General features: G+C 36.2%; 1 protein-coding gene across 7 annotated transcripts in view; it reads left to right on the top strand.

Moving 5' to 3' along the window:
* EVI5 (ecotropic viral integration site 5) overlaps positions 1–23,745 on the top strand; it is a 70,203-nt gene that overhangs the window by 35,555 nt on the left and 10,903 nt on the right. For all 7 annotated transcript variants that reach the window (XM_059854234.1, XM_059854233.1, XM_059854232.1 and 4 more), the window contains 5 exons: positions 1,940–2,080; positions 2,610–2,768; positions 4,388–4,534; positions 7,284–7,379; positions 16,279–16,374. In XM_059854234.1, the coding sequence (XP_059710217.1) occupies positions 1,940–2,080; positions 2,610–2,768; positions 4,388–4,534; positions 7,284–7,379; positions 16,279–16,374 (639 nt within the window). The remainder of the gene's footprint in view (positions 1–1,939; positions 2,081–2,609; positions 2,769–4,387; positions 4,535–7,283; positions 7,380–16,278; positions 16,375–23,745) is intronic.

The raw sequence follows: 23,745 nt of genomic DNA, 5'->3' as shown, positions 1-23,745 counted from the left end.
AAACCTGAAAGTACAACAGTAAAACTAAGGTCTCTTTGTGCTGGGAAAGGTTTGTGAATAACTGATCACTTTTCTTCTATTCCTGAAGCCTGCTGTAGTGGAAAACTTGGATTCTGGTGAAGTCCTGACAGGAAACATCAGTTGTTTCGAAACTATATCCTGCAGCAAGAGCAGTGGGCTTAGAGTGAGCATTGAGATGATGTGAAGCTAAATATTTTGGAAGGGGAAGAAGAATGGGTTCAATAATACCATTCCCATTATGGGCAGGGAAAGAATCCCTTATCCCTTCACTGCTCAGTATCAGAATCTCTACTGCTTTTTGGGTGCCATGCTAGCTTGTAACTTATTGATGCCAGAGATCAAACCTACTGTCAAACATTCACCTTTCTTTGAAGCAAAGTTTAACTGCAAGATAAAAAAACCCAGAAAAACAATAACTGACCTGATATAAAGCAAGCTTTTCAGATCTTGTTGTACTGACTTTGGAATTAGTTTCCTTAGGAAATTTTAATGAGCTATATACCTGGCCTTTGGCTAGAACTTACTAGCTAATTAGATTAACCCACTGAAGTCAAGATTTATTTTTCAATTATCTGATGGGCTTAGTATTAGTAGTGTGGTAGTTTTTACTGTATTGACCATTGGTAAGAATTCAGGATATAAAGTATTTTTCAAAATTCAGGAGACTCTTTAATCTTCATCAGCATGGAGACAGCATACAATGAAAACTTATCTGTGAAGAAAAACTGGAATAGTGGGATTATTTCCAGTGCACCAGACAAACTCAGATATACAGTAATATCTTAGTCTGTCATAATGAACTAATGCACCTGAGCAAGTGGCTGAAGCCCCTGACATTCCTCCAGTAGAGCTCTTTACTGCTGGTAGTGATGAGTCGTGTAACCTGGGGAGCTTCTGCTGAATGAGCTGAGACTTGCATGGCCACAATGACATTGCCTTAAGCATTGAGAAACAAACCCTCTCATTTCCTGTATTTGCCAATACTCACATCCCAAAATTCCCATGGAATGCTAATCAATGGTGGTTGTGCTGAGTTCTGTTAATGTTAATCAGGTACTTTACTCAACTCTCAAGAAAACCTGACAACAGTCACAGTATTATACATCTGCAAAACCACTTGATTTTGCTGAGAACAACTCAGCAAAATCAAGTGGGAAATAGGGAAATAAAGTCATGAAGAACAGTTCAGCTTTGAATATTTGGTGACCAGTGATTTGTTGTAGGGATATTGTAGACAGCCTGTCCATTTTCTTCCCCTCTTGTTTTTCTCCCACATTTCCATCATTAGGATTTTGTCTCTGTTATGCTTTTCCTGGTGTTTTCATGTTTTCTGTTTAGCCTTCTCTCACCTTTCTGCTTTTTCCTCTTGTGTCTTGCCCTGTTCATCTCTAAGACCTCTTGACTGGTTGTTGTTTATAAATATTAACAGATGGTTCCTTTGTCAGCATATCTGTTCTCCTTTTCAAAGGCTGATGACCTACTTCCTAAAAAATTAGTTTCCATTTATTATTTTTCCTGTAAACCTAAATAAGCGTTATAGCTTTAAGGTGTAATTTCAGTTCATTGTTGCTTTACTTTTTATCAACTAGATCAAAACCTTCCAGATTACTCTCCATATTTTGATAGTGTGTTCTGATATTGTAAGTGTAACATTTTGTTAGGGATACCATTCAGGGAAAGCTTGAAGTAAGAATACCTAGAACTACTACCTTATAAATTTTTTTTTTTTTGTAGTTGGCAGTTGGAAGTTATTTGTACACATGATATCCAGAAGCTTAGCTTTTTGATGGCTTTTATTTTGCAGAGGATGTGCATTAACGTTTTCGTAGTTATTTTTACATGTCTATGTTCTTGGACTGGGTTTCACTAAGCACAATTTTATTCAAATACATATTTAAGAGGATGGTCCTTGTTGCAGAGGAACAGCTCCCTCCCTGATGAGGAAAATATTGCCAGACTACAAGAAGAATTGATTGCAGTAAAATTAAGAGAAGCAGAATCTTTGATGGGTCTCAAAGAACTAAGGCAGCAAGTCAAAGATTTGGAGGAACACTGGCAGGTATGGGTTGCAATACAATTTTATGAATTTTTGTTTTCAGTGATAAAGCATAAGACTATAAAATTTTGAGATACTGAGATCAAGTAGAAACTAATGATTATGGATCAAACTGCTGAGGTGAGAAAATCCTTAAATTCAGCTGTCAAAAGAAACTTAACTTAACTTCAAAAATATGTTAGAAATCGGTGCTTAGTTGTTATCGATGGCAGAGGGCCTGTGCAACCAGGTAACTGTAATGGTAGGAGGGAAATACATGCTCAGTACTCCCACTTTGCTGCATGTTAAAAAGATCTAGAAATAGATGAAAGTCTCAGGATATACATGCAACTCTCTGACTTAATGTAGTTAGGAATGAATGTGTTCAGTTTTTTAATTGTCCTTAAAACCAGTAAGTTTCCATGGGTTTTTAGCTTTTAGGATCAACAGGGGAACTCTAGCTATTTGTCCTCATATAACTGAGACCTTAAATGAAGTAAGGAAGCACCAGGAATGATCAGGCATTGCCAGCAAAACCATGCCATTTTTCTAGCGTCACCTAGCTCGTACCACGGGAAGATGGAAAGATCCTCCCAGAAAAAATGCAGTGAATGAGCTACAGGATGAGCTGATGACAGTGCGCTTGAGAGAAGCAGAAACTCAGGCTGAGCTGAAAGAGACCAAACAAAGAATGATGGAGGTGGAGACACAGGTATGTAATTGAACAAAAGGATGTGTGAATTGAGCTGGGTGCTGGCGGTTTGGTGTTAAATGGTAGGTACCTGATGATGATCTTCACTATCTACAGGCAGGACTTCAGTTCCGAAATGTGGGACATTTTTACTTATCTTAGGGATGAGAGAATCTAGTGCATACAGTCTAACTTTAATGTCTCTTCTTCAATCTTTTCCAGGATTATGCTTCTTGAATTTCTAATTTGGGTTAGTTGTTAGACACTGAATGTGTGTGTATCTTAAGTCATTAAGTCTTAACAGGTGTAATAACAACAAAAGTATATTTAAGATGTTTTAAATTTCACAAATCGGATTGGCAGTTCTGATAATGTTTAGGTGGCAGTGTGTGCTTTCTTTTGATGATATTGGTGATTGATTTTCTGCTGAGGTAATGAATCTGGTTACTAAGTTGTGGATTCAGCAAAGCAGCTGTTTATTGGGCAGGGGTTTTTAGCAGGAGGTTTGCCTTTAATGTGTCAGAACAGAAAAGCATGGGTTTACTCCTGCTGAGGTTTGTGCAGAAAAGACACTTATACCTTGACTGATGAGATTCTTTTTTTATAACTAGGGAATAAGTTGCTTAGCACCTGAAATGAGAATGCACTGAAGTGATGAGTTCATACTGTATTAGTAAACTTTCACTCAAGTTAATAAGCACAATGTGCTGATGATTGAGAAGGATTTGTATGAGGCTTCTAAGAAATCTTCCCATTAAATACCTGCTAATTGTTACTTTTTGAAAGAGATCTATGCATCCAGGAAACTAAACATCAACAGCTTTACTTGAAAAGGCTCAGCAATTCCAGAAAGCAGGAGAGCATGTAAGGACATGCTCCTGAACACAGATGAACCAACTGCAAGGCATACGAAGGCATATGAAGGCAGTTGGTATAGACAAAGGGATGCCTTTCTGACAGAGGTACCACTTCGTCTATGCCAACTGAACAAGTTTCCTCTTGCCTTACCTTTTAAGTTTCACTGACGTGTCAATATTGTTTTGGTCAGTAGGGGGCGGAGAGATCCTGCTGTTTGCCTCCCATGTACTTGGGTATTCTCACTTCAGTGCTACACATCGAGTCTTTGTACGTGCTTAGGCTGTTCACCTGTCATCTGACAGAAATACCATTCTCGTGGTATGGTGTGCACAGCTTCAGGTACAAATGCTGTGACTTGTACTTGTGCACTGATCTCAACTAAGGTGCCGTGTGGCTTTCAGGAATTCACTGGGCAGGGAAATGTGCAATGTCAATATTTCCGACATACCTGATCTTTCCTGGATGCATAGTGTAGTTGGGATACAAAATCTGCCTTACCTAGGCAACAAATTGGGAAAAAGAGATCTAGTGGATTGTGGTGGAGCTTTGCAATAATGTTCTTACAATGAGTCTTCTGTTTAAGAACAATTTGACTATCCTGGTGATAAACAAAATGTTATGCAGTCTCTTCTGATTACACTTGGAAAACTCTGAATGCTTTTTCATCAAAAGTTTTTTATGGTAAATCATCTCTAAGTCTGTTTTGTCAGATGTCAGGGAGTTAGATTAATATCCTTTCCTTAACATGTATTTTGTTTCCTTTTTTTGGCCGTACATTTCAGAATCAGATCAATAGTAATCACTTACGAAGGGCAGAGCAAGAGGTTACCAACCTACAGGAGAAGGTGCAGTATCTTTCTGCACAGAACAAAGGACTCCTGGCTCAGTTGAATGAAGCAAAACGTAGACAAGCAGAGATTGAATGCAAGGTAAACAACATCCTGAAAAGAATATTTGTGTGCTAATATATGTATATTTTAGTCTTGTCTGCCATTATTGGATAAAATTGTGTCTTAGCTGAGAAGCATAAATCATAAAACCAAAATTCTTTTTACTGACTTTTACAATATCATTTTGAACTTACTATCTCACAAAAACCACTTGAGGTTTTGACAGAGCTGCTTCTTTGTGGTCCCACGAAGATAAACATTTACTTTAGAGCATGGTTCTACTCAGAATAGTGTCTGTGTATAGTATAAAAAGACACTCCTCAGCAATAGACTCTTTCCAGTTTTCATTTTTCTTACTGTCTTGCCAGTTCCATTTGTTTCTAGTGGGACTTGAATGTACAGTGCAGTAGAGAAGTAACTTCTGATGACTCATCAAACTCCATCACAAACTTTTAGGCAAAAAGACACTGAATCTTAACTAGAAGAAATTGCTTCTACTGACTTTCTTGTTTGTCATAACCTCTGGTTTCCTAAGTACTATTTTTTTAATGCTGAGATTAATTTTACTGATTTTTTTAAATAATAATCATAATCTTGGTGATGTCTTTTTCATATAACCCATAACTTTCTTTGTTTGATTAGTTTTTCATACTGAAGCTGCTCATTAATCCTTAAGAGATTGAGGATTGAGACTGTGTAATCAATATTCTGGTTTATGTTGACTATGTAAATATGTCTTTAAGCTGATTAATGAGTTAGTGCCCATATGTATTCTCAATGGGATAATACATTTGTAGAACAATGTTCTAGCATGGGCTGGAGAAGTGTCACAATAATAGACAGAGCACCAGTCATACTCTTTAGAGATTCTCTGAAATTCTGAAAGTAGCTATGGTGAATAGCCAGTGAAGTATCTTCACTGACATATCCTAACATTAGAGCCTGAAACATTTTTTGCAGCTAATAAAAAAATATTACAATTTACACTGTAAGATGTTTTACAAGTAGTATTTGATTATATATCAAAACCAACAACAGTTATTCCTGATTTCTGTTAACTGATGTTGTATTTTTTTTCCTTCTGTTTTTTCAAGTTGTTTGAAATCATGATCTAGTTTTATTTTTGTCTTGGCTAGGTAGCAGTATTTCTACTGTCTCAAAAAGTATATATTTAGATTTTCAACTCCAAATATATGCATAATAAACTGGTATGTTATTTCAGGAGCTTGTACTTTTCTTTTAAAAGATATCTTGAAATGCTTAAGCAGAACATAAATTTTTTGTAGCCAGTTGCATCTCATACCACCTGTATGGCAACTGTTTTTGCCACAGGTGTGTATTGTTATGTTTTTCCCTTTTTTAATCTGACTACTGCTTCTACAGCAAGGACTCAATTTCAAATTTTTTCTTGAAACTCACCACTGATCTTTCTAATCAGTTGTGCTAAAGACTTTACAACTTAAGGTTTGTGCCCCTACCCAATCTTGTCTTTCCTACTATATCAATTTCTGTGATAATTATTGAGAACATGCTCTGTTTCAGAGATAAAGCTTTAGTGCCATCTAGAGCAGCACTATTGACTCATCTCTGATCCCAAAGTCAAACCAAGCCAGTCTTTCCTTCAGCTTTCAGTTAAATACGTGCAATCCTGTGGACTGGTCGGTTTGGCTTTATTTAAGCAATCATGCAACAGAATTTAGCAAGAATGGCTAAACTTTGTCTAGCACATGATAGATTTCTCTGAAATGGGCTTCACTGATTACAAATACAGTTAGTTGGGTCCTGTAGATTATATACCTCCATTACAGGAATATTTTAAAAAGGAACCAAAACCAAACAAGTAGCATGTTTAGAAGTAGCTACTATGGATAAGCTTGATTTTATTTTAACTGTACTGTCTAATGAAGGGTGATTGAGTACTGTTTGTTTGAAGCACACATTAAAATAACTGCAGTACTGGAACTGATTTGCAGTAAATACAGTTTAGTTACACCAGTCTGCTATAAAAGTAGGTGTACATGAGCCTAATCAGTCTCTTCCCCAGAGCTGTTTGCTCTTCAGCTGATAGTATTGCTCACTAATTATCTAACACTGCTTTTTCTCCGTGGTTGTACCAGGCTGCTGACAATATAGTATTATGTTCTGAAATCTGGAGGACTTGCCTCATGAAACTGGACATTTTTTCTCTCTTTTTCAAACTCAAATTACCTGTCATTTATAGACACACTAGTAGATTAAGCTTACGGTGGGAGGCTGATTGTAGGTTACGTGCATTAGTATTTTGTTGTAAAATGTCTTTGTTATATACTGTGACTAAGATAGCTGGACTAAATGAGGTTGAGAATACATTTGCTTTTGTATTTAATTTATTTTTTAGGACAAAGGAAATTATGAAATAAGTAACTCTTGTGTAGCTTTGCTGTTTCTCTATATAGAAAGTCCAAAATTAAAGCATGAGCTGGTTTATTTTATAATGTTGATTCTTTTTCTTAATTTACAATATAATATTTCTGGAAAACGAGACAGTTGTTTTCTGGACCTTGAAACTGATAACAGCAAGTTTTCATATCTGCACAGATTTTTTTTTTTAAGATTAATATACTTTAGAGTTTATATTAGATTATTACATGCTCTTCCTATGGGTTAAAACTAAATTTAAGTTCTTTAGAATAGTGGTAGTTTGCAGAGCAGTGTATTAAGTTTTCTCAGGATTTTGAGTAAAAGCAGTACACAGTCTTTAATCAGCTAAAACTGGTACTAGTTAGCTCCCATTTGTGACTCCTTTCAGAGTAAAGAAGAAGTGATGGCAGTACGGCTCCGTGAGGCAGACCGCATTGCAGCTGTGGCAGAACTCCAGCAGCATATTGCTGATTTAGAAATCCAGGTAATGAGTGATGGCATTAAATGTGAAACTTGATACTGATTAGATTTTGTACTTTGTGAGTTTTTTTTCTTCCTCTGCTGTGTTTCTTCATTACTCTACTGTGAATACAAGACACTGCTTTGCCAAGTGGGATAATGCTGTATTGCTGAATTCCTGTACAAGCAAAGCCTTAAATCTAACTTGGGCACATACTTGTGAGGTGTTAATAATTCCTTTTGTACAAATACCGTGTTAAAGACAGCACTCTTTTTAACTCTGACTTCTGGGTTTTTTTCCTTGTAATTGCTATTTCTTACCAATTAATATATGAGATTAAAAACATCCTCTGTCCAAAAAAAGATGCATACAATTTTGATTCCAGTAACCTTTTTTTTTTCTGTGCTTACTCTTCTGCTATGATTAGTATTGAAGGATTTATTGTAAAACGCTTACTTCCTTCATGTAAATCTTGAAACCAGAAATATTTACTGCTACCACGTCACTGTAGGATCTCAAGATGCATCCTTTGGCCTCTGTGTTGTTCCTTACACTTTCAGTTCCTTTTGGAGCTTTCAGCATCCCATGAACTTGCTGGTCCCTCAATGAGAAAACCAGAGATTGCTGTGCTTTAAATTTTCTTGGCTTTGGGAAATCATGATGTCTTACTGTAGTGTGACCTTTCTATAATCATATACTTTTGTCCTGTCTGAATTCTGATGCAAAGTTTTTCTTGGTTATTTTGACTAAGTTACAATCTAGTTACTCTCTGGTTTACTTTTTTTAAACCCAGTTGCTGTTGTGTTTCTTCCCTCTGAAATCTTACCTTTGAGGTGATGATTTTATTATATAGTTTCCAACTCCTTATGATTTCTCAGCTAGTTGTATCTTTTTCATCTCTTCGTATATGGAATGTACAAATAAATTTAATTGACCTTGCATAAAGAATTTTTGTTATATTTCCTCTAGTGCAGCAGGCACTAAACTTATTGAAAGTTAAAGCAATCATTTCTTTAAATCATATCATGCTTAGATAATGCTTTGATCTGTACATTAGAAATGCCTAGATAAGTATGGTAAGCATTGCATATGAATCATTTATCATCTAGTAAGAAAAGAAGAGAGTAGATGAGTTAGGTCAATCTTCTGCTCAAACTGGCATTTTAAAAAAAGAGAGGGGAAGTTTAAAGGTTACTTCAAACAATGTGATTTAGCAGGTAAGAAGTCAGTACTCATTTTACATTATTTTTACTTTAGCACAGACTTCAAATGCCATCTGCTTCCATTGTTTGATAGATTCACATCTCTCCAAATGTAGTCAGTATCTTATGAAATGGTGATCATTCCCCTAATGATCAGTTGGGAATTTTTGGATAGCTGTCATGCAGTTCCAATTGTGTTCATTTTTTAGTGTAGATACATCTGACTTGGTTTTCTGTTGTGTAACTGATCAAACCATCCATGCTCCATCATTTCATTGCTCTCTCTTATTCCTATTCCATATTTCTGCTTAACTTAGGGATCCAGAATTGCATATGGATTTTTATAATACCTTGTTGTGAGACAGAAAGAACTGCAGGAATGTAATCTATTTTATGATTCTAGCTAATGCATCTAAAGATCACACTGTTCCTGTTTTGTCATAATATTGCACTGTCTCAGGTTCAGTTGTTTATTCACATCATCTCTCCTTTTTCACAAGTACTACTTTGCACAATGCAATTTTTAGTTATGTTTTTATTGTTCTAGGGTTTTTGTTTCCTTCCAAAGTGCACTTCAAGTCCCAGTCTTTATGGTATTCTCAGATTATCACCTGCTAATGATTTCTTGAGTTTGATCTTAGTAAAATTCTTGATTTTCTTCACAAAAGTGAGAGTGGCTGTGCTTTCTTTGTATACAGGAGTGGAGTATGGAGTCATTTCGTGGCTGAGGTTCACGTTCATTTGATGAGTTTGCACTGTTAGGTTTTTGGTGGACATCTGATCTCAAACTTACTTACACTAGCAGGGAAGATCATTTCTTCAATTGTGAAATACAGATTTTAGGTGTGAACTTTAAAGTATTTAAAACAAATAATTTAGCAGAATTAAGTTCTGCTAATGTTTATTTATTTTTGACACTATAGACATTACTTGAACTGCTTTTATTGAACTGTGATAGATGTCTGGGATTTTTTAAAAAATCTAAGCAGATATTTTTCACCAGCGTGTTTTTCCAGCAAATATGAAACTTACGATCAAAACTTCCTTTTTGGGTACTCATGCTCAAAAGCCTTTGAAACACTGCACCAAAAGAAATGTAATAATGGAGTTGGAAATCCTGAATTCCCAAAGCTTGTCAGCCGTAAAACATGCAATTGATAATAGGGTTTAAACAAAAGGGAATTTTAAAGGAGATTGAAAATCTGGATAACTTCTTCATCACTGGAGAAAGAGCTGCCTCCTGCTCTCTTCTGTTCAGCTTGTAATCAGGTGACAGCTGTAATTGGTGTCACCTGATGTGGGGAGCAGAGGCCCTTTTAATCAGAACTTGCCTTAATGACCTGAAATGCAATATTTAATACCAGAAATACATTTAGCCAGTCTTGGAGAATAGGCACCAGCATTAAAGAACAGATGCACAGTGCATCACAAATAGGTCTGCTTGTCAAGCTGTTTCAAAGCTGATAAAAATGAAGGGGGGAAGTTAACCTACCACATAACCTTCCTTTTTTTTTTTTTTTTTTTTTTTTTTTTTTTTGAGGGGGGTGGTGCTTTTCTCAGAAGCTCAAGGGATTCATTGCCAGGTCCACATGGGCCATAGCAATGCTTAACCTAAATTGCAAGGTTTTCTTTTAAAAGTTTATGTAGGTGTAGGTGCAAGACAGTGATGTTAAATTTGTAATGCAGAGTATCACTACTCCCACATAAGAACTGATCTGACATCACACACACACACACATGCTAGATTTAAATCACAGTTTCTGGGTCAGTCTTAGTTTTGGTTAGTAATAATGACTGGGATGGAGAGTGAACTATCATTCAATAACAGATGTAATTCTGCAACAAGTTGTCAGTTTATTATGTTGTTAAGAAGTTATTTCTTAATATTTTCTAAATGTCACCTTGTCTTGTTTGAGCATTCAGTTAATGATGCTGAGCTTTTAAACTTTTGTGTAAATATATTGAAATGCAATGAGTTGTCCAATACATGATGGATATTCTAGGTCTTTCTTTACACTTTCCATGCAAAATTAGCACGGAATTGAAGTATAACTAAAGTTTAACTTATGTTGCACATACCTAAGCCCCAGAAGTGACAAAGAAAAACCCTGATGTTATAAACCTGTTATGTGGAAACAAAGGTTTACTTTGTCAGCATTTGTTTACTCCTCTATCATGTCTTTATTTTTCTCTCACTTGCCAGTTCAGTTTATGTGTGGGTGGTAAACATAGAATCACAGAATGCCTTGGATTGCAAGGACTCTTGAAGATCTTTTTCCAACCTCCCTGCCATGGGGAGGACAGCTTTCCCTAGACCAGGTTGCTTCACCATCTTCACATTAAAGAATTTTTTCCTAATATCCAATCTCAATCTACTCACTTTCAGTTTAAAGCCATTGTCCTGTGACTACATGCCCTTGTCAAAACTCCCTCTCCAGCTCTCTTGTAGCTGCCTTAGGAAAGGGCTCTAAGGTCTCCCCAGACTGTTGGCTGAGCAGCCCCACCTCTCTCAGCCTCAAGAAGAATAGAAAAATTCAGGCAGGGTTAAATCAGTTACAAGCTGCAGTCACTCAGCTGCCTAGGGTGAGGAGCAGTAGACCAGTGGAAGTGTGGGCAGGTTGAGGAAGCAGAGTGGGGCAGCTGTAGTCTCTGCTTGGGAGCTTAACTCCTTTCCCTCCATTTCTGCAGGCTGGTGACATGTAGTATCCTCTTCAAATTAACCATGGCTGGGTTGAGTTGGGCAGTATAGAGCAAACTCATAATATGAAAAACTAGTTTTACATCTGAGTAATCTTAAAACAAAAAATATCCGTAATAATTAATTCTTCTTTTGGTTAGGTTGATCTGGACAGACAGTAACATCACTTCTTCCTGCTGTGTTTCCTGGCAGATTCAGAGAATTTTGTCACATTTACCCTATCTCTAACCCGGTCAAAGCAGCTTTAAGAACAACTGTAAAAGAAATCCATGATTGTGCTAGTAATTTCTCCACAGCTTAAACTTTTAGCACTATTTCTTTAGAACGAAGCCTTTCTATGACCTCTGTTTAATAACTTTTCCAAGTACTGACTGTTCAGTAAAGAAATTGTTTCCATCTTTTCAAATTACAGGAAACCCTTTTTTTACTCTTATCAATAGTGGTGTGTGATGTTAGTGATGTGTTTTTTGAAAGTCTAGAATGAGTCACTGTAAAGTCACTGAAAGGACACTAGTTACCACATCTACCCTTCTGAATATACTTAATTTACATTTTTAATGCAGTGTCTTTTGCCACAAAGTAAGAATTTTAAAGCCTCTCCTGAAAAGAGGCTGAGGCAAGTTGTTACCAAGTAAATATTTCTAAGCCAGAAAAGATCAAATTAAGGGTGTTAGGGAAACATCCTATCTTCCAGTCATTTTTAGTAAAGATGTTATCTGAGGAACAGGCAGTTGTCTAGTGTGCCTGGAATTTGACTGCCTATGTAAACATTTTTTTTTCTGTGTTTTTTAAGTTCACAGTTATTAAAATGAAAACAACCCTAAATGTTTCCTTATTATTTAAAACATGTTATTTTCTTATTGATCTATATTTCCGTTCCTATCTGATGTCATAACTGAGTGTTTTAGAAAAGTTGTACTCCTCTTGGGATGCAACACCTGCAACTGGAATTTGATTACACTAATCTTCTGTATCCTAACTTTGATCAAGCAGCAAAAGCCAGCTTAAGGCCTCCAGTGTTTTTCAGGTGCTTTCTGGTGATTTATGTATTTGTTGTATAAACCCTTTTTTATTATGAGTACTAAACTTGATTTTGGGAGGGCATTCTACAGTAATGGTTTCAGCTATTTTAAATCAGCATTTTTTTAAAGCAGTCTGTCCCTGCACTCTTGTGTTGCTGGCTATACATCCTGGCCTGATGCTAAATGAATTTGGAAGGTCTCCATATGTTCAAGAGTTCTCAGTAGCATCAGGTGGCTTTTTGAGACTAGCTGTTGCTTTTTTGCAAGATGCTTTTTTCTTAGAAAGCCAGACAAAAGAGGATTTAAGTGTGCTATGAAATCCATGATTCTCAGCTGATAGTTTTTGGTGGACAGAATTTTTTGTTATTTTAAGGAGAAAATTTTTGGAGTGTAGATTTTTCCTCTCAGGAGCTCTCGTGTAACTCTTGGTATGCACACAAGTACAGTCACTCTACTACTTCAGAGCAGGATGAGAGAGGTGAGAGCTTCCAAAACTGTGAAGGGGCCTAAGTTCTGTTTTAGCAGCGGGTTTTTTTGATCTATAGAGCTCATTTCCTGCTTTGCTGCCCATGCTACTCCCACTATATACACAGCCTCTGGGGCAGGGCTTGGACTGTGTATTGGCTGAGTACACTGCTACAAACACCTGTCCCTGGGGTAGAGGTGATAGCTGCCATGAGGGTGTTTGTTTGTTGCCCTGATACAGATTTCTAACCCTGGTGGTGCTTTCGGAGCTGGTCTGTCAGAAGAAACTAAAAAGGAGCAGTTAAAAATCTTCAAAAGTAGTGAAATCAAGATGATGCATCTTTAATTACAGTATAACACCAGTTGGCATTGCTGTTCTAAAAATCCTTCTGGGAAGAGGAGGTAGGCACTGCAGCAGTGCCAATAGGCAGACGCAGTACGCCAAGGATGTGGGCGTAGAGATTCATTCACATGTGACTGCAGGATGCTTTAAACAAATTCCTACATTCTAGAATTGGCTAGCTTTCATTATTTTGCAATTCTGATAATACCCACACTTTGCTTATTTATATGTTTTCTAATTTTTTCTCTGTATATTAGTTTTAAATTTAAAATTACTATGATTTGCCTAGCAACCAGCTAGTTTTTGTGTTGTGACTTCTCCAGATATCACAGATTTGTTATAATAGTGCTCCCCCTCACCCCCAACCACCAAAAAACTGAGCCAGCAACCCACATCCTATGTGAATAACTCTAGATTTAAAGAATTTAGCATGGAGATTATTAATTACTTATGCTATTCTCTTTTAAAAGGTGTGACATTTATACCTTAAAGACTTCTAAATTGTAAGTGGAGTCTTAACATTCAGTTTTGAACCCATACTGTTGATTTGAGTGCTTTCCTCAGAAGTACAGAGCTGCTCAAGCACAGTAGTCCAAAACTATTCAAGCACAGTATGCAAGCAATGCAGAGTTAAATGTCCAGTTCCTACTAAAGTAAATGCCACAATAAGAAGCATTAAATGAAATTAAACTGCATGAAAGCAATTTAATTTTTCTTATGTCAGTGCATCTGTGTAGTAACTGATAGTATGGCTTCACCTTGACTACTGTTTGCAGTCCTGGTCTCCACTATTTCAGAAGGATGTGAAGGCCCTTGAATGTGTCCAGAGGGTAAAAAGCTGGTGAAAGGGCTGAAAAGAAAGTCCTGTGAGGAGTGGCCTAGTATTTTGGGCTCGATTTAGTTTGGAGAAAAGGAAGCTGAAGGGTGGTGGTGTCAAGCTCCCCTAATGAAAAACTACTGTTAAAGAATATTACTACCAAATTTAAGTTCCTCACATTCAAATTTGCCTTTGATTAATGAATGCTCATCAGAAGGTAGGAATTATTTGCATTAAGATCTAACATGAAATGTCACTGGAAGGTGAAACAATTTGGAAGATCATGGTAATACTTTGTACTTTTATAAAAATGTATGTATTGATGAGAAAGATCAGTCTCATTTCACAGTATTAAAAACATTGGGTAGCATAAAAATCATAATATGACAGATAAAACTTTGAAGGCCTTTTTTGTCCATTAGATAAGTAAGCTTTCAGCTGTCTATCATTTATTCTCTAAATTAGATTATTTTGATAGAAATTAAAATATATTTTAATGCTGTGGTGTCTGACTCCTGCATGTTTTATGGTGGTTTGCTACCACACTTGCATAAGAATCTTTAAAAGACACTGATATGATCAACTTAGTAGACTATACTTTTCTGTTGGTCAGGGATGAGCAGCAGCTGTAAAGAAGACTCTGATATCTTGTCGTAGTTTTTTTCTATGTCATCCTTCCAATTTATCCACTGTAGACAGACTAGGTAGCCCACGGAACATGGAATTATTTAATTAGGAAGATGATTTTTTTTATCAGCGAGTTAAAAGGATCAGCTTCTGATCACTTGCAATTTGAATGTTGCAAGAGGAAGTTACAGCGTGACCTTCTTAAAAGTGTGTTTGTAGAAAATGCCATTGTAGGGTTACTTTTTTTTTTTTTTTTTTTTTTTTTTTTTTTTTTTTTTTTTTGGTGAATTGCTAGCTCTACAAAATCTGTAGTTCTGAAAGGAAAACTGAAACTTACTTGCCTTTCAGAAATAATGCCATCTTGCAAGCCAGGCTTATGCCTTCCATTCAGCTCTGACTGTAGCTATAGCCGGCTCTTCCATGAGCAAATACACACAATTATTCTGGAATATCTGCATTGACTTCACAGTGTTATTCCTAGAATAAAAAGTAACCGTAACACCACTTAAATGTAATGGAAGTGTGGAATTCCAATATGATCTATGCAAACAGCTTTCAGCTGTTTTTGTGCCATACCCAACCTGCTAAATGTTACTGCTTCTGCTGTAAGTTTATACAGACTGACCTTGGCAGTGCCTGTTTCACAGCCCCTTGTGCACCCAGTTTCTACCTAAGCTCAGCTGGTTTTTACACTTCTGTTTTAGAAGGGCTATGGCGCCTCTGATCTACTTCTGCTAAAACTTTGCTTTACTGTTGCATTTTGATTGCAGAGTGTGCTGTGACATAGTAGAGTCCATAGAGTAAGAGGCTTAAATGGGAAAGTCAAGGTTTCAAGCAGAGGGAAAGGGCTTAATAATTTCTCCCATATATTCCTGCTACCTCAAGAGATCAGGTCAGAATCATTGTGTGTAATCTTAGTGTCTGACAGCAAGGAAGATTTTTTTTTTCATATGCTGATGTATTTTTAGTCTGCAGGTTATGTTGCTTTTGTTTCATAGGCCAGTAGTCATTCTTGTAGAGAGAGATGATGGGGTCAGACTGCATTTAGATATTTTAAATAAATTTAGGGCAGGAAGTATTGTTAATATTAATGCTAGTTTTGTGTATGTGTGTGAATTTGGCCATAGGTTACCTTGGAGATTAGGTTCAGTATGGAAATATGCATTAAAGGATCTTGTTCTTGTTACAGACTGTGGGAATTAATGGTGATTATGGCAAAATTATTTTTTGAGTAATTTTGTAATGCATACCTCACTGCAAGAAAAAGCCTGAAAAAAAGAGATAGTGCTTCGATATTGCCTATACTGACAGTGTTCTAGATTGTTCTCTTCATCCAGCAAAAGGGTTTGGAAGGTAGTATGTTATCTCTCCTCATAGTTTTGTCCTGGGGTTTATATTTCAGAGGGATATTTTAAAGGAACCTCTCCATTAAAGCTTTTTGTCTTATCCTTTGATCAACAGTTAACACTTTTCATTCTAAAAGGTATTTAACCTCTCTTTGCTAATGACTTTCAATTTGACTGTTAAAGTAAACTGTTTGCTTTCTTCAAGTGTAATTAAAACTTCAGTAAAATGGGCTATAGTCATGTCTAGATACCTGCTGTAACTTCAACCAAATGAAAAGTGCTGGGTGGTGTCTGGGAATACCTTCAGTTCATGACAAAAATCTGCAGACAGTTAAAATAAGATTTTTAATATACTAGATCTTTGAATAATTTGAATATGATTTCTTTTTTTTAACCAAAACAGAAAGAAGAAGGAAAAATTCAAGGGCAGCTTAATAAATCTGATTCTAACCAGTATATCAGAGAACTGAAAGATCAGATAGCTGAGCTGCATCATGAGGTGAGTGATATTATATAGTCTCTGATCACTTGTACCTTTTGTCCTTTCACCTGTGGCAGGTTTTGCTTATTTAATAGTTATTACATCCTCAGTACCTGTTTTTGCTGAAGTACATTATTTTAAATGAATGCAATAAAACCCTTATACATGAATCTTGCCTTTATCTTGGAATGTAAGAGAACAAAATAGTGATTAGTTTTGTGATTTGACATTAAATGAGATTGGCATTTGTGTTCCATCTTGACTTTTTCCTTAATTTCATGAATTGATCATATTCATGTTGCATTTACTCCATTTGGAACTGCATATATGAAAATAAGCCCCTTGATGTCTTTATTTGCTGCAGCTATTAAGGCCACTATAGTTAGAAGCTAAACCTCACTTGTGCAAGTAGAAGAATTCATGTGTAAATTTTCTGGTTCTTGCTGTTGCAAGGACAAATTTTATGTGGTTGTATACTGAGATTGCTTTAAAAAAAAAAAAAAGAAAGGATGCTTGCTTAATATCAGTTAACAGATTTTTAACTTTTAAACTGCCAAAACCTTCAATCTATGAAATGTCTGTCTTCAGACTTCCTTACTCTAATAGTTGTAGCAACTTGCTGTTAGTTAAAAAGATCAGAAGGTCTTGAAACCGAAATGGCTTATGTAACTCCTGTGCTCACTGGCTCATTTCAGTTCATGCTGCATTGTGAAGTAAGGTCTTTACCTAATACTCCATCATGTGCAAAATGCCTGGTCATCTTTGCAGTAGAGTCTCTTTCTAGCCTTTTCATACACAGCTCTGAGAGTGTTGCTTAAAACCATAGATTGAAAAGCAATTCAACCTAATTGTTTGTTGCCTTTTTGCTTTTATTAAATAAACACATCCTTTCTTTAAGCGTAGATACTGTTTTCATAACAATCTGGGTAGATCCAAGCTTTTAGGATCAACCCCTTGAGACTTATAACACAGTTGAGGATCTTGGAATGTTGTCTGTGCTATAGATCACTATGCAATAGATGGAGCATAGTCTCTAGGGTCATCAGTCCAGCACCTTTACTAATCATTAGGCTCACTTAAAAACCGATTTAAAAATCAATAACCTGGCTTTCTCCATTAAAGCACTCTAATTAATTTTCTTTGTTGCTTTCTTGAAGAATTCCCAGAAAGCCAGATATTTAGTGTATTTTTGCATTATGAGCAAAATAAGGCACTGTACTAACTTTTTCCTCTGTTCACTGTAGGTTTTAAAGGTAAGAAACACTGCTTTGGGGGAAAAGTAGAATTTTCATAATTTTCTCTATACAAATCATCTGTTATATGCCTGGCTGAGCAACTGAATTGTCATAAAGGCAGGCAATATCGTACATCTTTAATGTGTATAAGGTAATGTGAACAGGTTGGAAAGAAGATGAGAGATGATGTTCATAAGCTCACAGAATAATGATAATTCTAAGTAATACCAGTGATTTCCTGGTTCAGTTCATTCTAGTCAAATCTTTATCAGCATTTCAGTTGCAGAAAGGAAATGCTGTGAAGAGCATGAATTTCAACAATAGCAGAGTTTGGGTAATTCCATATAGAAGAGCATTCCGTTTCCAGATATGTTCTTTGTGGTGGCTAAATTTTTAATATCCAAGCTAGGTAAACACTATAGGAAGGAAATAATTCCAGGATATATAGGAACAGTATGAAGAAATGGTTTGACTTGATGATTTTACAGATATTTTCTGACTAGTCATTCTATGATTTTATGAAACTCTGTGTAATAGACATGTGCTACCTTGGCAGCATTTTGCATGCTTTTTACACAGACTATATTCAGGCCCAGAAGACTTTGTTTACTAATGACTTATTTTTCCCTTTCCCACTTACTGTTACCTATTTATTTGTCTAGTTTTTAAATCAAATCTTAAGAGGGAAAGCAGTGTTTCCTGCAGTGTTTCCTCAAAAAGCAAAATCTGAAGAAAATGGCAACAGGAAGAGACAAAAATGTTCGCTCTCAACTGCTAAATGTTAGAAGTATAATTAGTCAATGCTAGTTAAATAAACAACTTCCTTAAATCTGCACTGAAGTGTCTTCATGCATACATCCATTAATGGCCACGTTCTTTGTTTTTTGGCTAGCTGCTTTCTGATTCTACTTCTGCAAAAGCTAAAAGAAACGTTACACGTTTGCAAATGCATCTTCCTGAAGATAGGGTGATGGTGTATGTGACATGCTGACCACAATCTCCCAACTGGTTAGCATGTGAAAGGCACTGGAAAAGGAACAGAGCTCTTGGTGACTGTAAGGTTACCTTCTAATACATTGCAATTGTATAACTTTAAACTGCACATAAATGCAAATGTTAATTAAAGCAAAACTTATAATTTAAGGTAGGGGTGGGACAGATATGTGTGAAACAAGGTGCAGTGTCTTGGCATGGCCATCAATGTTGATTCTGCATATTTAACTTTTTTTCCCTCTCCGGCACTGCATTTTTACAGATTTTTACACCAGAAAAGTTGCAGGTTCTCCATTTGAAAGATGGAACAAAATAATGACCAAATCCTGTATTGAATACAAGTAACTGCTGACTAAGTCCATATTCTGGCCTTTGGATAAACACTATTTCGTGCCTTTGGCCAGCAGTAGGAATGTAAATGTTTCTGTGTCAGTGGAGCCTGGAAGAGCTATATATTCTTTAATTCTATTCTATGATATCATCCATCAGATGGCAGTGATACCAAGCTGTGGCAACAGCACGATCCATCCTAATTGCAGAATTCTTGTGAAAGGTCTCCTGTTCATCAGTGTTTGCAAGCCAGACTAGTAGCCAGGCAGAGGGAAATCTAGAATATCAGAGAGGGACACCAATAAGGACAGCAGAGAGTCACTATTACTGAGCAGTGTCTAAAGGTGAATTCTTCACTAGAAGGTGGGTTGGGGATTGGAGTTTGCTATAGTACAGGTGCAACAAGCTGCTGCTGTACCATCTCTAGGCTTTCAGGGCGAGAAAAGTTTGGCCCTTAGTATTCAGATATTTCTCTCACTCATTCCAATGTGATAACGTAAATCAGCTATGTATTGGAACTCTGCATGATGTATCAAATAATTAATCAATGGATCCAGATTACAAAGTGCAATTGGTTGGAAGTTTTTGTAAGTATAAACAAAACTTCTGAAAAATCAAATTAATTTTGGTCATCTTTTGCTGAGCTCAAAATTCTGCATGCTTCTTAAGAATAATGCAGCTTGCAGCCAAAAGGATAAATTTCAGCTGCTTTTATTACTCACCTAGGAATAGTAATGCTACAGTCAGTCTTGAAATAATATTATAAGAACACTTATTTGGTAAATTCAAGTTTTGTTCCTGTTATTGAATAAAACTACACATACTGGAAATTGGTAGTATGGCACCCAAAACTGAACTGATGAGCCACACTAGTATTAAATGTACAAGGTAATTAAATAGAAAAAGATGCCTTTTTTCTTACCATTCAAACACTTTAAAATAACTATAAATGGAATTATTGGATTTTTGGCTTGTTCTAACAAGCTGCCTGCCTGATTCCTTTTATACCTAACCAGAGGATTTCTGAAGCATGGTAAGCTGAGTTGAATATTAACTACTTCAGAGTAAGTGTTAAACATGTAGTTGATGAACACTTCAGGAGAACAGACAAAATCTGGAGCTTTGAGAACATTATAACCAGAAGTTGTCAACTTCTGCTCTATTAGGCTCTAGACTTCTGTAAACTTCTGCTTTACTGATGAACACTACAATGTTAGGTTAATGGTTGGACTCTGTAGAGGCCTTTTCCAAACTTTACAGTTCTGTGGTTCTGTGCACATTGTCTTAAATCTATTTACATGTACCTCTTTACACTGATTTAAACAACCAAGTATGGGTTAGAATATAAAGTATAATTTGTAATGCTATGTAAAATAGTGAATTAATTCTTAAATTCCTCTATGCAACCATAGTTCCACTCAAAAATCAAGTACATGTAGATCAATTATTACTTGCATTTTGAATTTTAGTAAACATATCTGGTTTTATACTCTTTCCCTAGAAGGTTACTGACAGCTATCCTGTAATCTTTTACACAACCTATCAGTATTCAAAGAACAGCTGATGCGTAATGAAAGGACACTCAGATTGAAGTATTTCGAGTTAGCCAGTAGCTAATCTTGTGATCAGTCTTGTATATTAAATGCTATACTTCCTCTCCTCTTTATTGGCTGAGTTTGTGATTTATTTGGCACAAAGTTGTTAGGTGGTTGTGACTTATGACTTTATTGTTGAAGGCTAAAACTATTGTGAAAACCTGAAATCATCAAGGATCATCACAAACGTGACATCATGATGTAAACTACTTTGAGAGCTTTCAGTATGTACTAGCCTTAGACACTCTGCCTTCTCAGAATCTCGTGTCCAGTTGCCATTTGTTCTTTTCATTAATTGAACTCTTTCCACCTAGCATTTTCTTTCTTTCTCCTTTTCCCTCCCATTCTTAAAGCTATCTCTGCAGCATTCTTGACTTCTAGCTTAGTGGGATTTTAACTTACAACACCTTCTCATTGTGCAGCCCCAACAGGCTGCAGCTTCTGTCAAGCAGCTTTTGTTACTCTTTGTCAGTAAGTACGAAGCTTGGCTGCCCTAGGTTTGGCACAGGAGAAATAAGGTGTAGTGGTCAGTCTACTCTGTCACTTGACCTCCCAGTTCATGTGCTTTAACTGATGTGACATAAATGGCTTGAGCACACAGACCCTTTAAAGTTGTCCTGTGCTTAGATACTTTCAGGCTGCACCAGGAATGCTAGCATGTCACAGAAGTTGCCTTTGATTAGATACAGAAATGTTATGTGAAAGCAACTTCTGTGGAACATTTTTACTGTTGAAGAGAATAGATCACTAAGTAGGTAGTACTGAAGTAAACCTGTTAAGCTATGTGGAAATGAATACATTGGAAGTTTGGCCTGTTACAAGTTTCCATTAAGTAAATTTGAATGCTTAAGAAAAACTATGATTATTGAACAAGCTGTTATTCTTTTAAACACAAATCATATTCTAGAGAAACAAGGAGGAGGTTGTTTGTAGTTTTCCACCTTTTCCTTTAAATTCAGACTGAGTGGAATTAAATGATTTATAAACTGCTGAAGTTCTGCATTTCATGCACTACCTCTCTGTATGTGCAGTCACTTTATATATATTACCCAGCAGCTGCTTCTGCTTCCTGTTGGATGTTGCAAGGCTTGTATGTGTTACCTAGATTACAGGGGTGGTACAAAAGATTAGAATTGATGTGCTTACCCACAAACTACACTGGCAGACCACAAGACACCTTTGGAGACAAAAGCAAGTGGTTTCCAGTCTTTCAGACTTTGTGATTTAGGACTGAAGTGCTTAAGTTGTTTCACATGAAATTTTATAAAGTTTGCCTTTGTCATACTGTTAGGTGATTTTTTGTTGCTCTTGGAATCCTTTAATGTGTTTGTTTTGCTGTAAAATTTCAGGTTTTTATCTTTATGTACTGTAGTATTTCAAACATAGATTTGGTGTTTTCATCTTAAAAGCTAAATTCCGCCTAACGTGTTTCTTTCTAGTGAGATATCCTCTTGACAAATAATTAGTTGCAATATTCTGAGAAGAAGCAAGGATAATGTGCAAATCTTATGCAGGTGTTGGATATTTGAATGAAAACCACAATTCTGATGTTAGTGTGACACACTGGTCCAACATTTGGAAACTGCAACTTGTCCAATTAATGATATCTCAGCATGGCTGATGGAAAAGAAAAAGATGGCAAATAACTGGAGCATAACTATTCTGCCAAAATAATTTTCAGGCATTTAGAAGACTTTGTAATAGTACCCTAAAGTGAAATTCTAGAGATTAAATTCTTGCATATTGACAGTACAGAAAATGGGGTGTTTTTAAAGGTGTCTCCCATTTCAGTATCTGAAAACTTGATGGCTCTTTGAAGAAGTAATGAGCATTAGTTTACTACTCTTCCATTTCCACATAGGTATAATTTATCTAGGAATGGATCTGATATTATGTCTAAAGAACCTAATTCAGTCAGTAAGATTCTGATATAGGTGTTATCTCTTGGTCTGATCATGCTCCTGGTGAGCTAGCATTTTAAGATTGGCTTAATGAAAAGAGATATAAAAGTTGGAGATTAAATACTATGCTTTTAAAAGATTTTGCTTGTGTAAATAAAATTCAAGACACTTTAAGTAATGACTTGGAGGATAAATAATGTATAAGTTGTGACCAACAGAGTAATTGGTTATATGGCTGAATTAAGGATACATCTTGCAAGTGGCATTAGGTTTCTAGGCTTTCACTGCTGAAACTAAAATGGAGATGGGAAACTGAACTTGTAGCTCATTAGTGTGAAGGATTAAAAAAAAATTCATCTATATGGACCACACTATTAATACTTAAATTAAATAAAATTCAATGCACTATAGTACACAGAATGAAATACTAAAGCACATCAACGGTTCCTTTAGTCTTAAATACCATAAACTTATATGGTAGGTAAACTGTGTTCTAAAGCTTTTTCTCCTTGTATTTTTTATGGTTAGCTAATAATCTTAAATCAGTTAGTGGTTCTGGGCCCCAGCACGGACTGATCAAGGTTGTCCCCTGAAGAGATGAGGATATGCTTTACAAGCTGCAAAATGACGATTTCTGCATTGGCCATAGGTGAGAGCAAAATTAAGATACTGCTTGTGGCCCACTGGAGTGGCACAAGATGGGCTGGCCACTTCTAGCAGATTCCTAGCTCCTGTCTCTTTCATAATAATTGCATCTGGGCTTGATGATGGGATACCAGTGGGAAGCAATATTCCTTTCCTCTGTTAATTTTATTATTCGCCTTCCATTGAGTCAAATTCAATGCTTACTAAATCAAATGTTTTCTTATCTGATGCACCACTAGACTGCATTCAGAAGCAGAGAAAATAACTTGGAGTAAGTAACATAGCTTTGCATAATGAAGATGAGGAGTGGCTGGGGAAAGTGAATTCTAGTTGAAGTTCAACCGACCAGAAATTTTTTCAAGTTCTCTGAGGACATACTTAGAGAGTGACGGATAGCAGCGGATCAGATCATATGTGCAAATGAGAATGAGAGAAGATCAAATTTATCACCATTTAAGTACCTGAGGAGCAGAAATAGGTCACATTTCTTTTATCAGAACTAAGGCAAAACCAGCAAAGCCCAAAATGTCTCATCTTCTTTCAGTAATATTTGCAATTAGATATAATGTTCTTTTACTCAGTCTCTTGCTAAGTTATTTCCCACCCCTCCATTTCTTCTGAAAGACGAGTACTATTCCTTTTTCATGTGCAAGCACAGCTACATTTGTCTCTTGGAAACTGTCATTTTAC

Source organism: Haemorhous mexicanus, chromosome 9, assembly GCF_027477595.1.
Source record: "Haemorhous mexicanus isolate bHaeMex1 chromosome 9, bHaeMex1.pri, whole genome shotgun sequence".
Classification (NCBI taxonomy): domain Eukaryota; kingdom Metazoa; phylum Chordata; class Aves; order Passeriformes; family Fringillidae; genus Haemorhous; species Haemorhous mexicanus.
The sequence above is the reverse complement of the archived record's forward strand: the minus strand, read 5'-3'. Positions and strand labels throughout refer to the sequence as shown.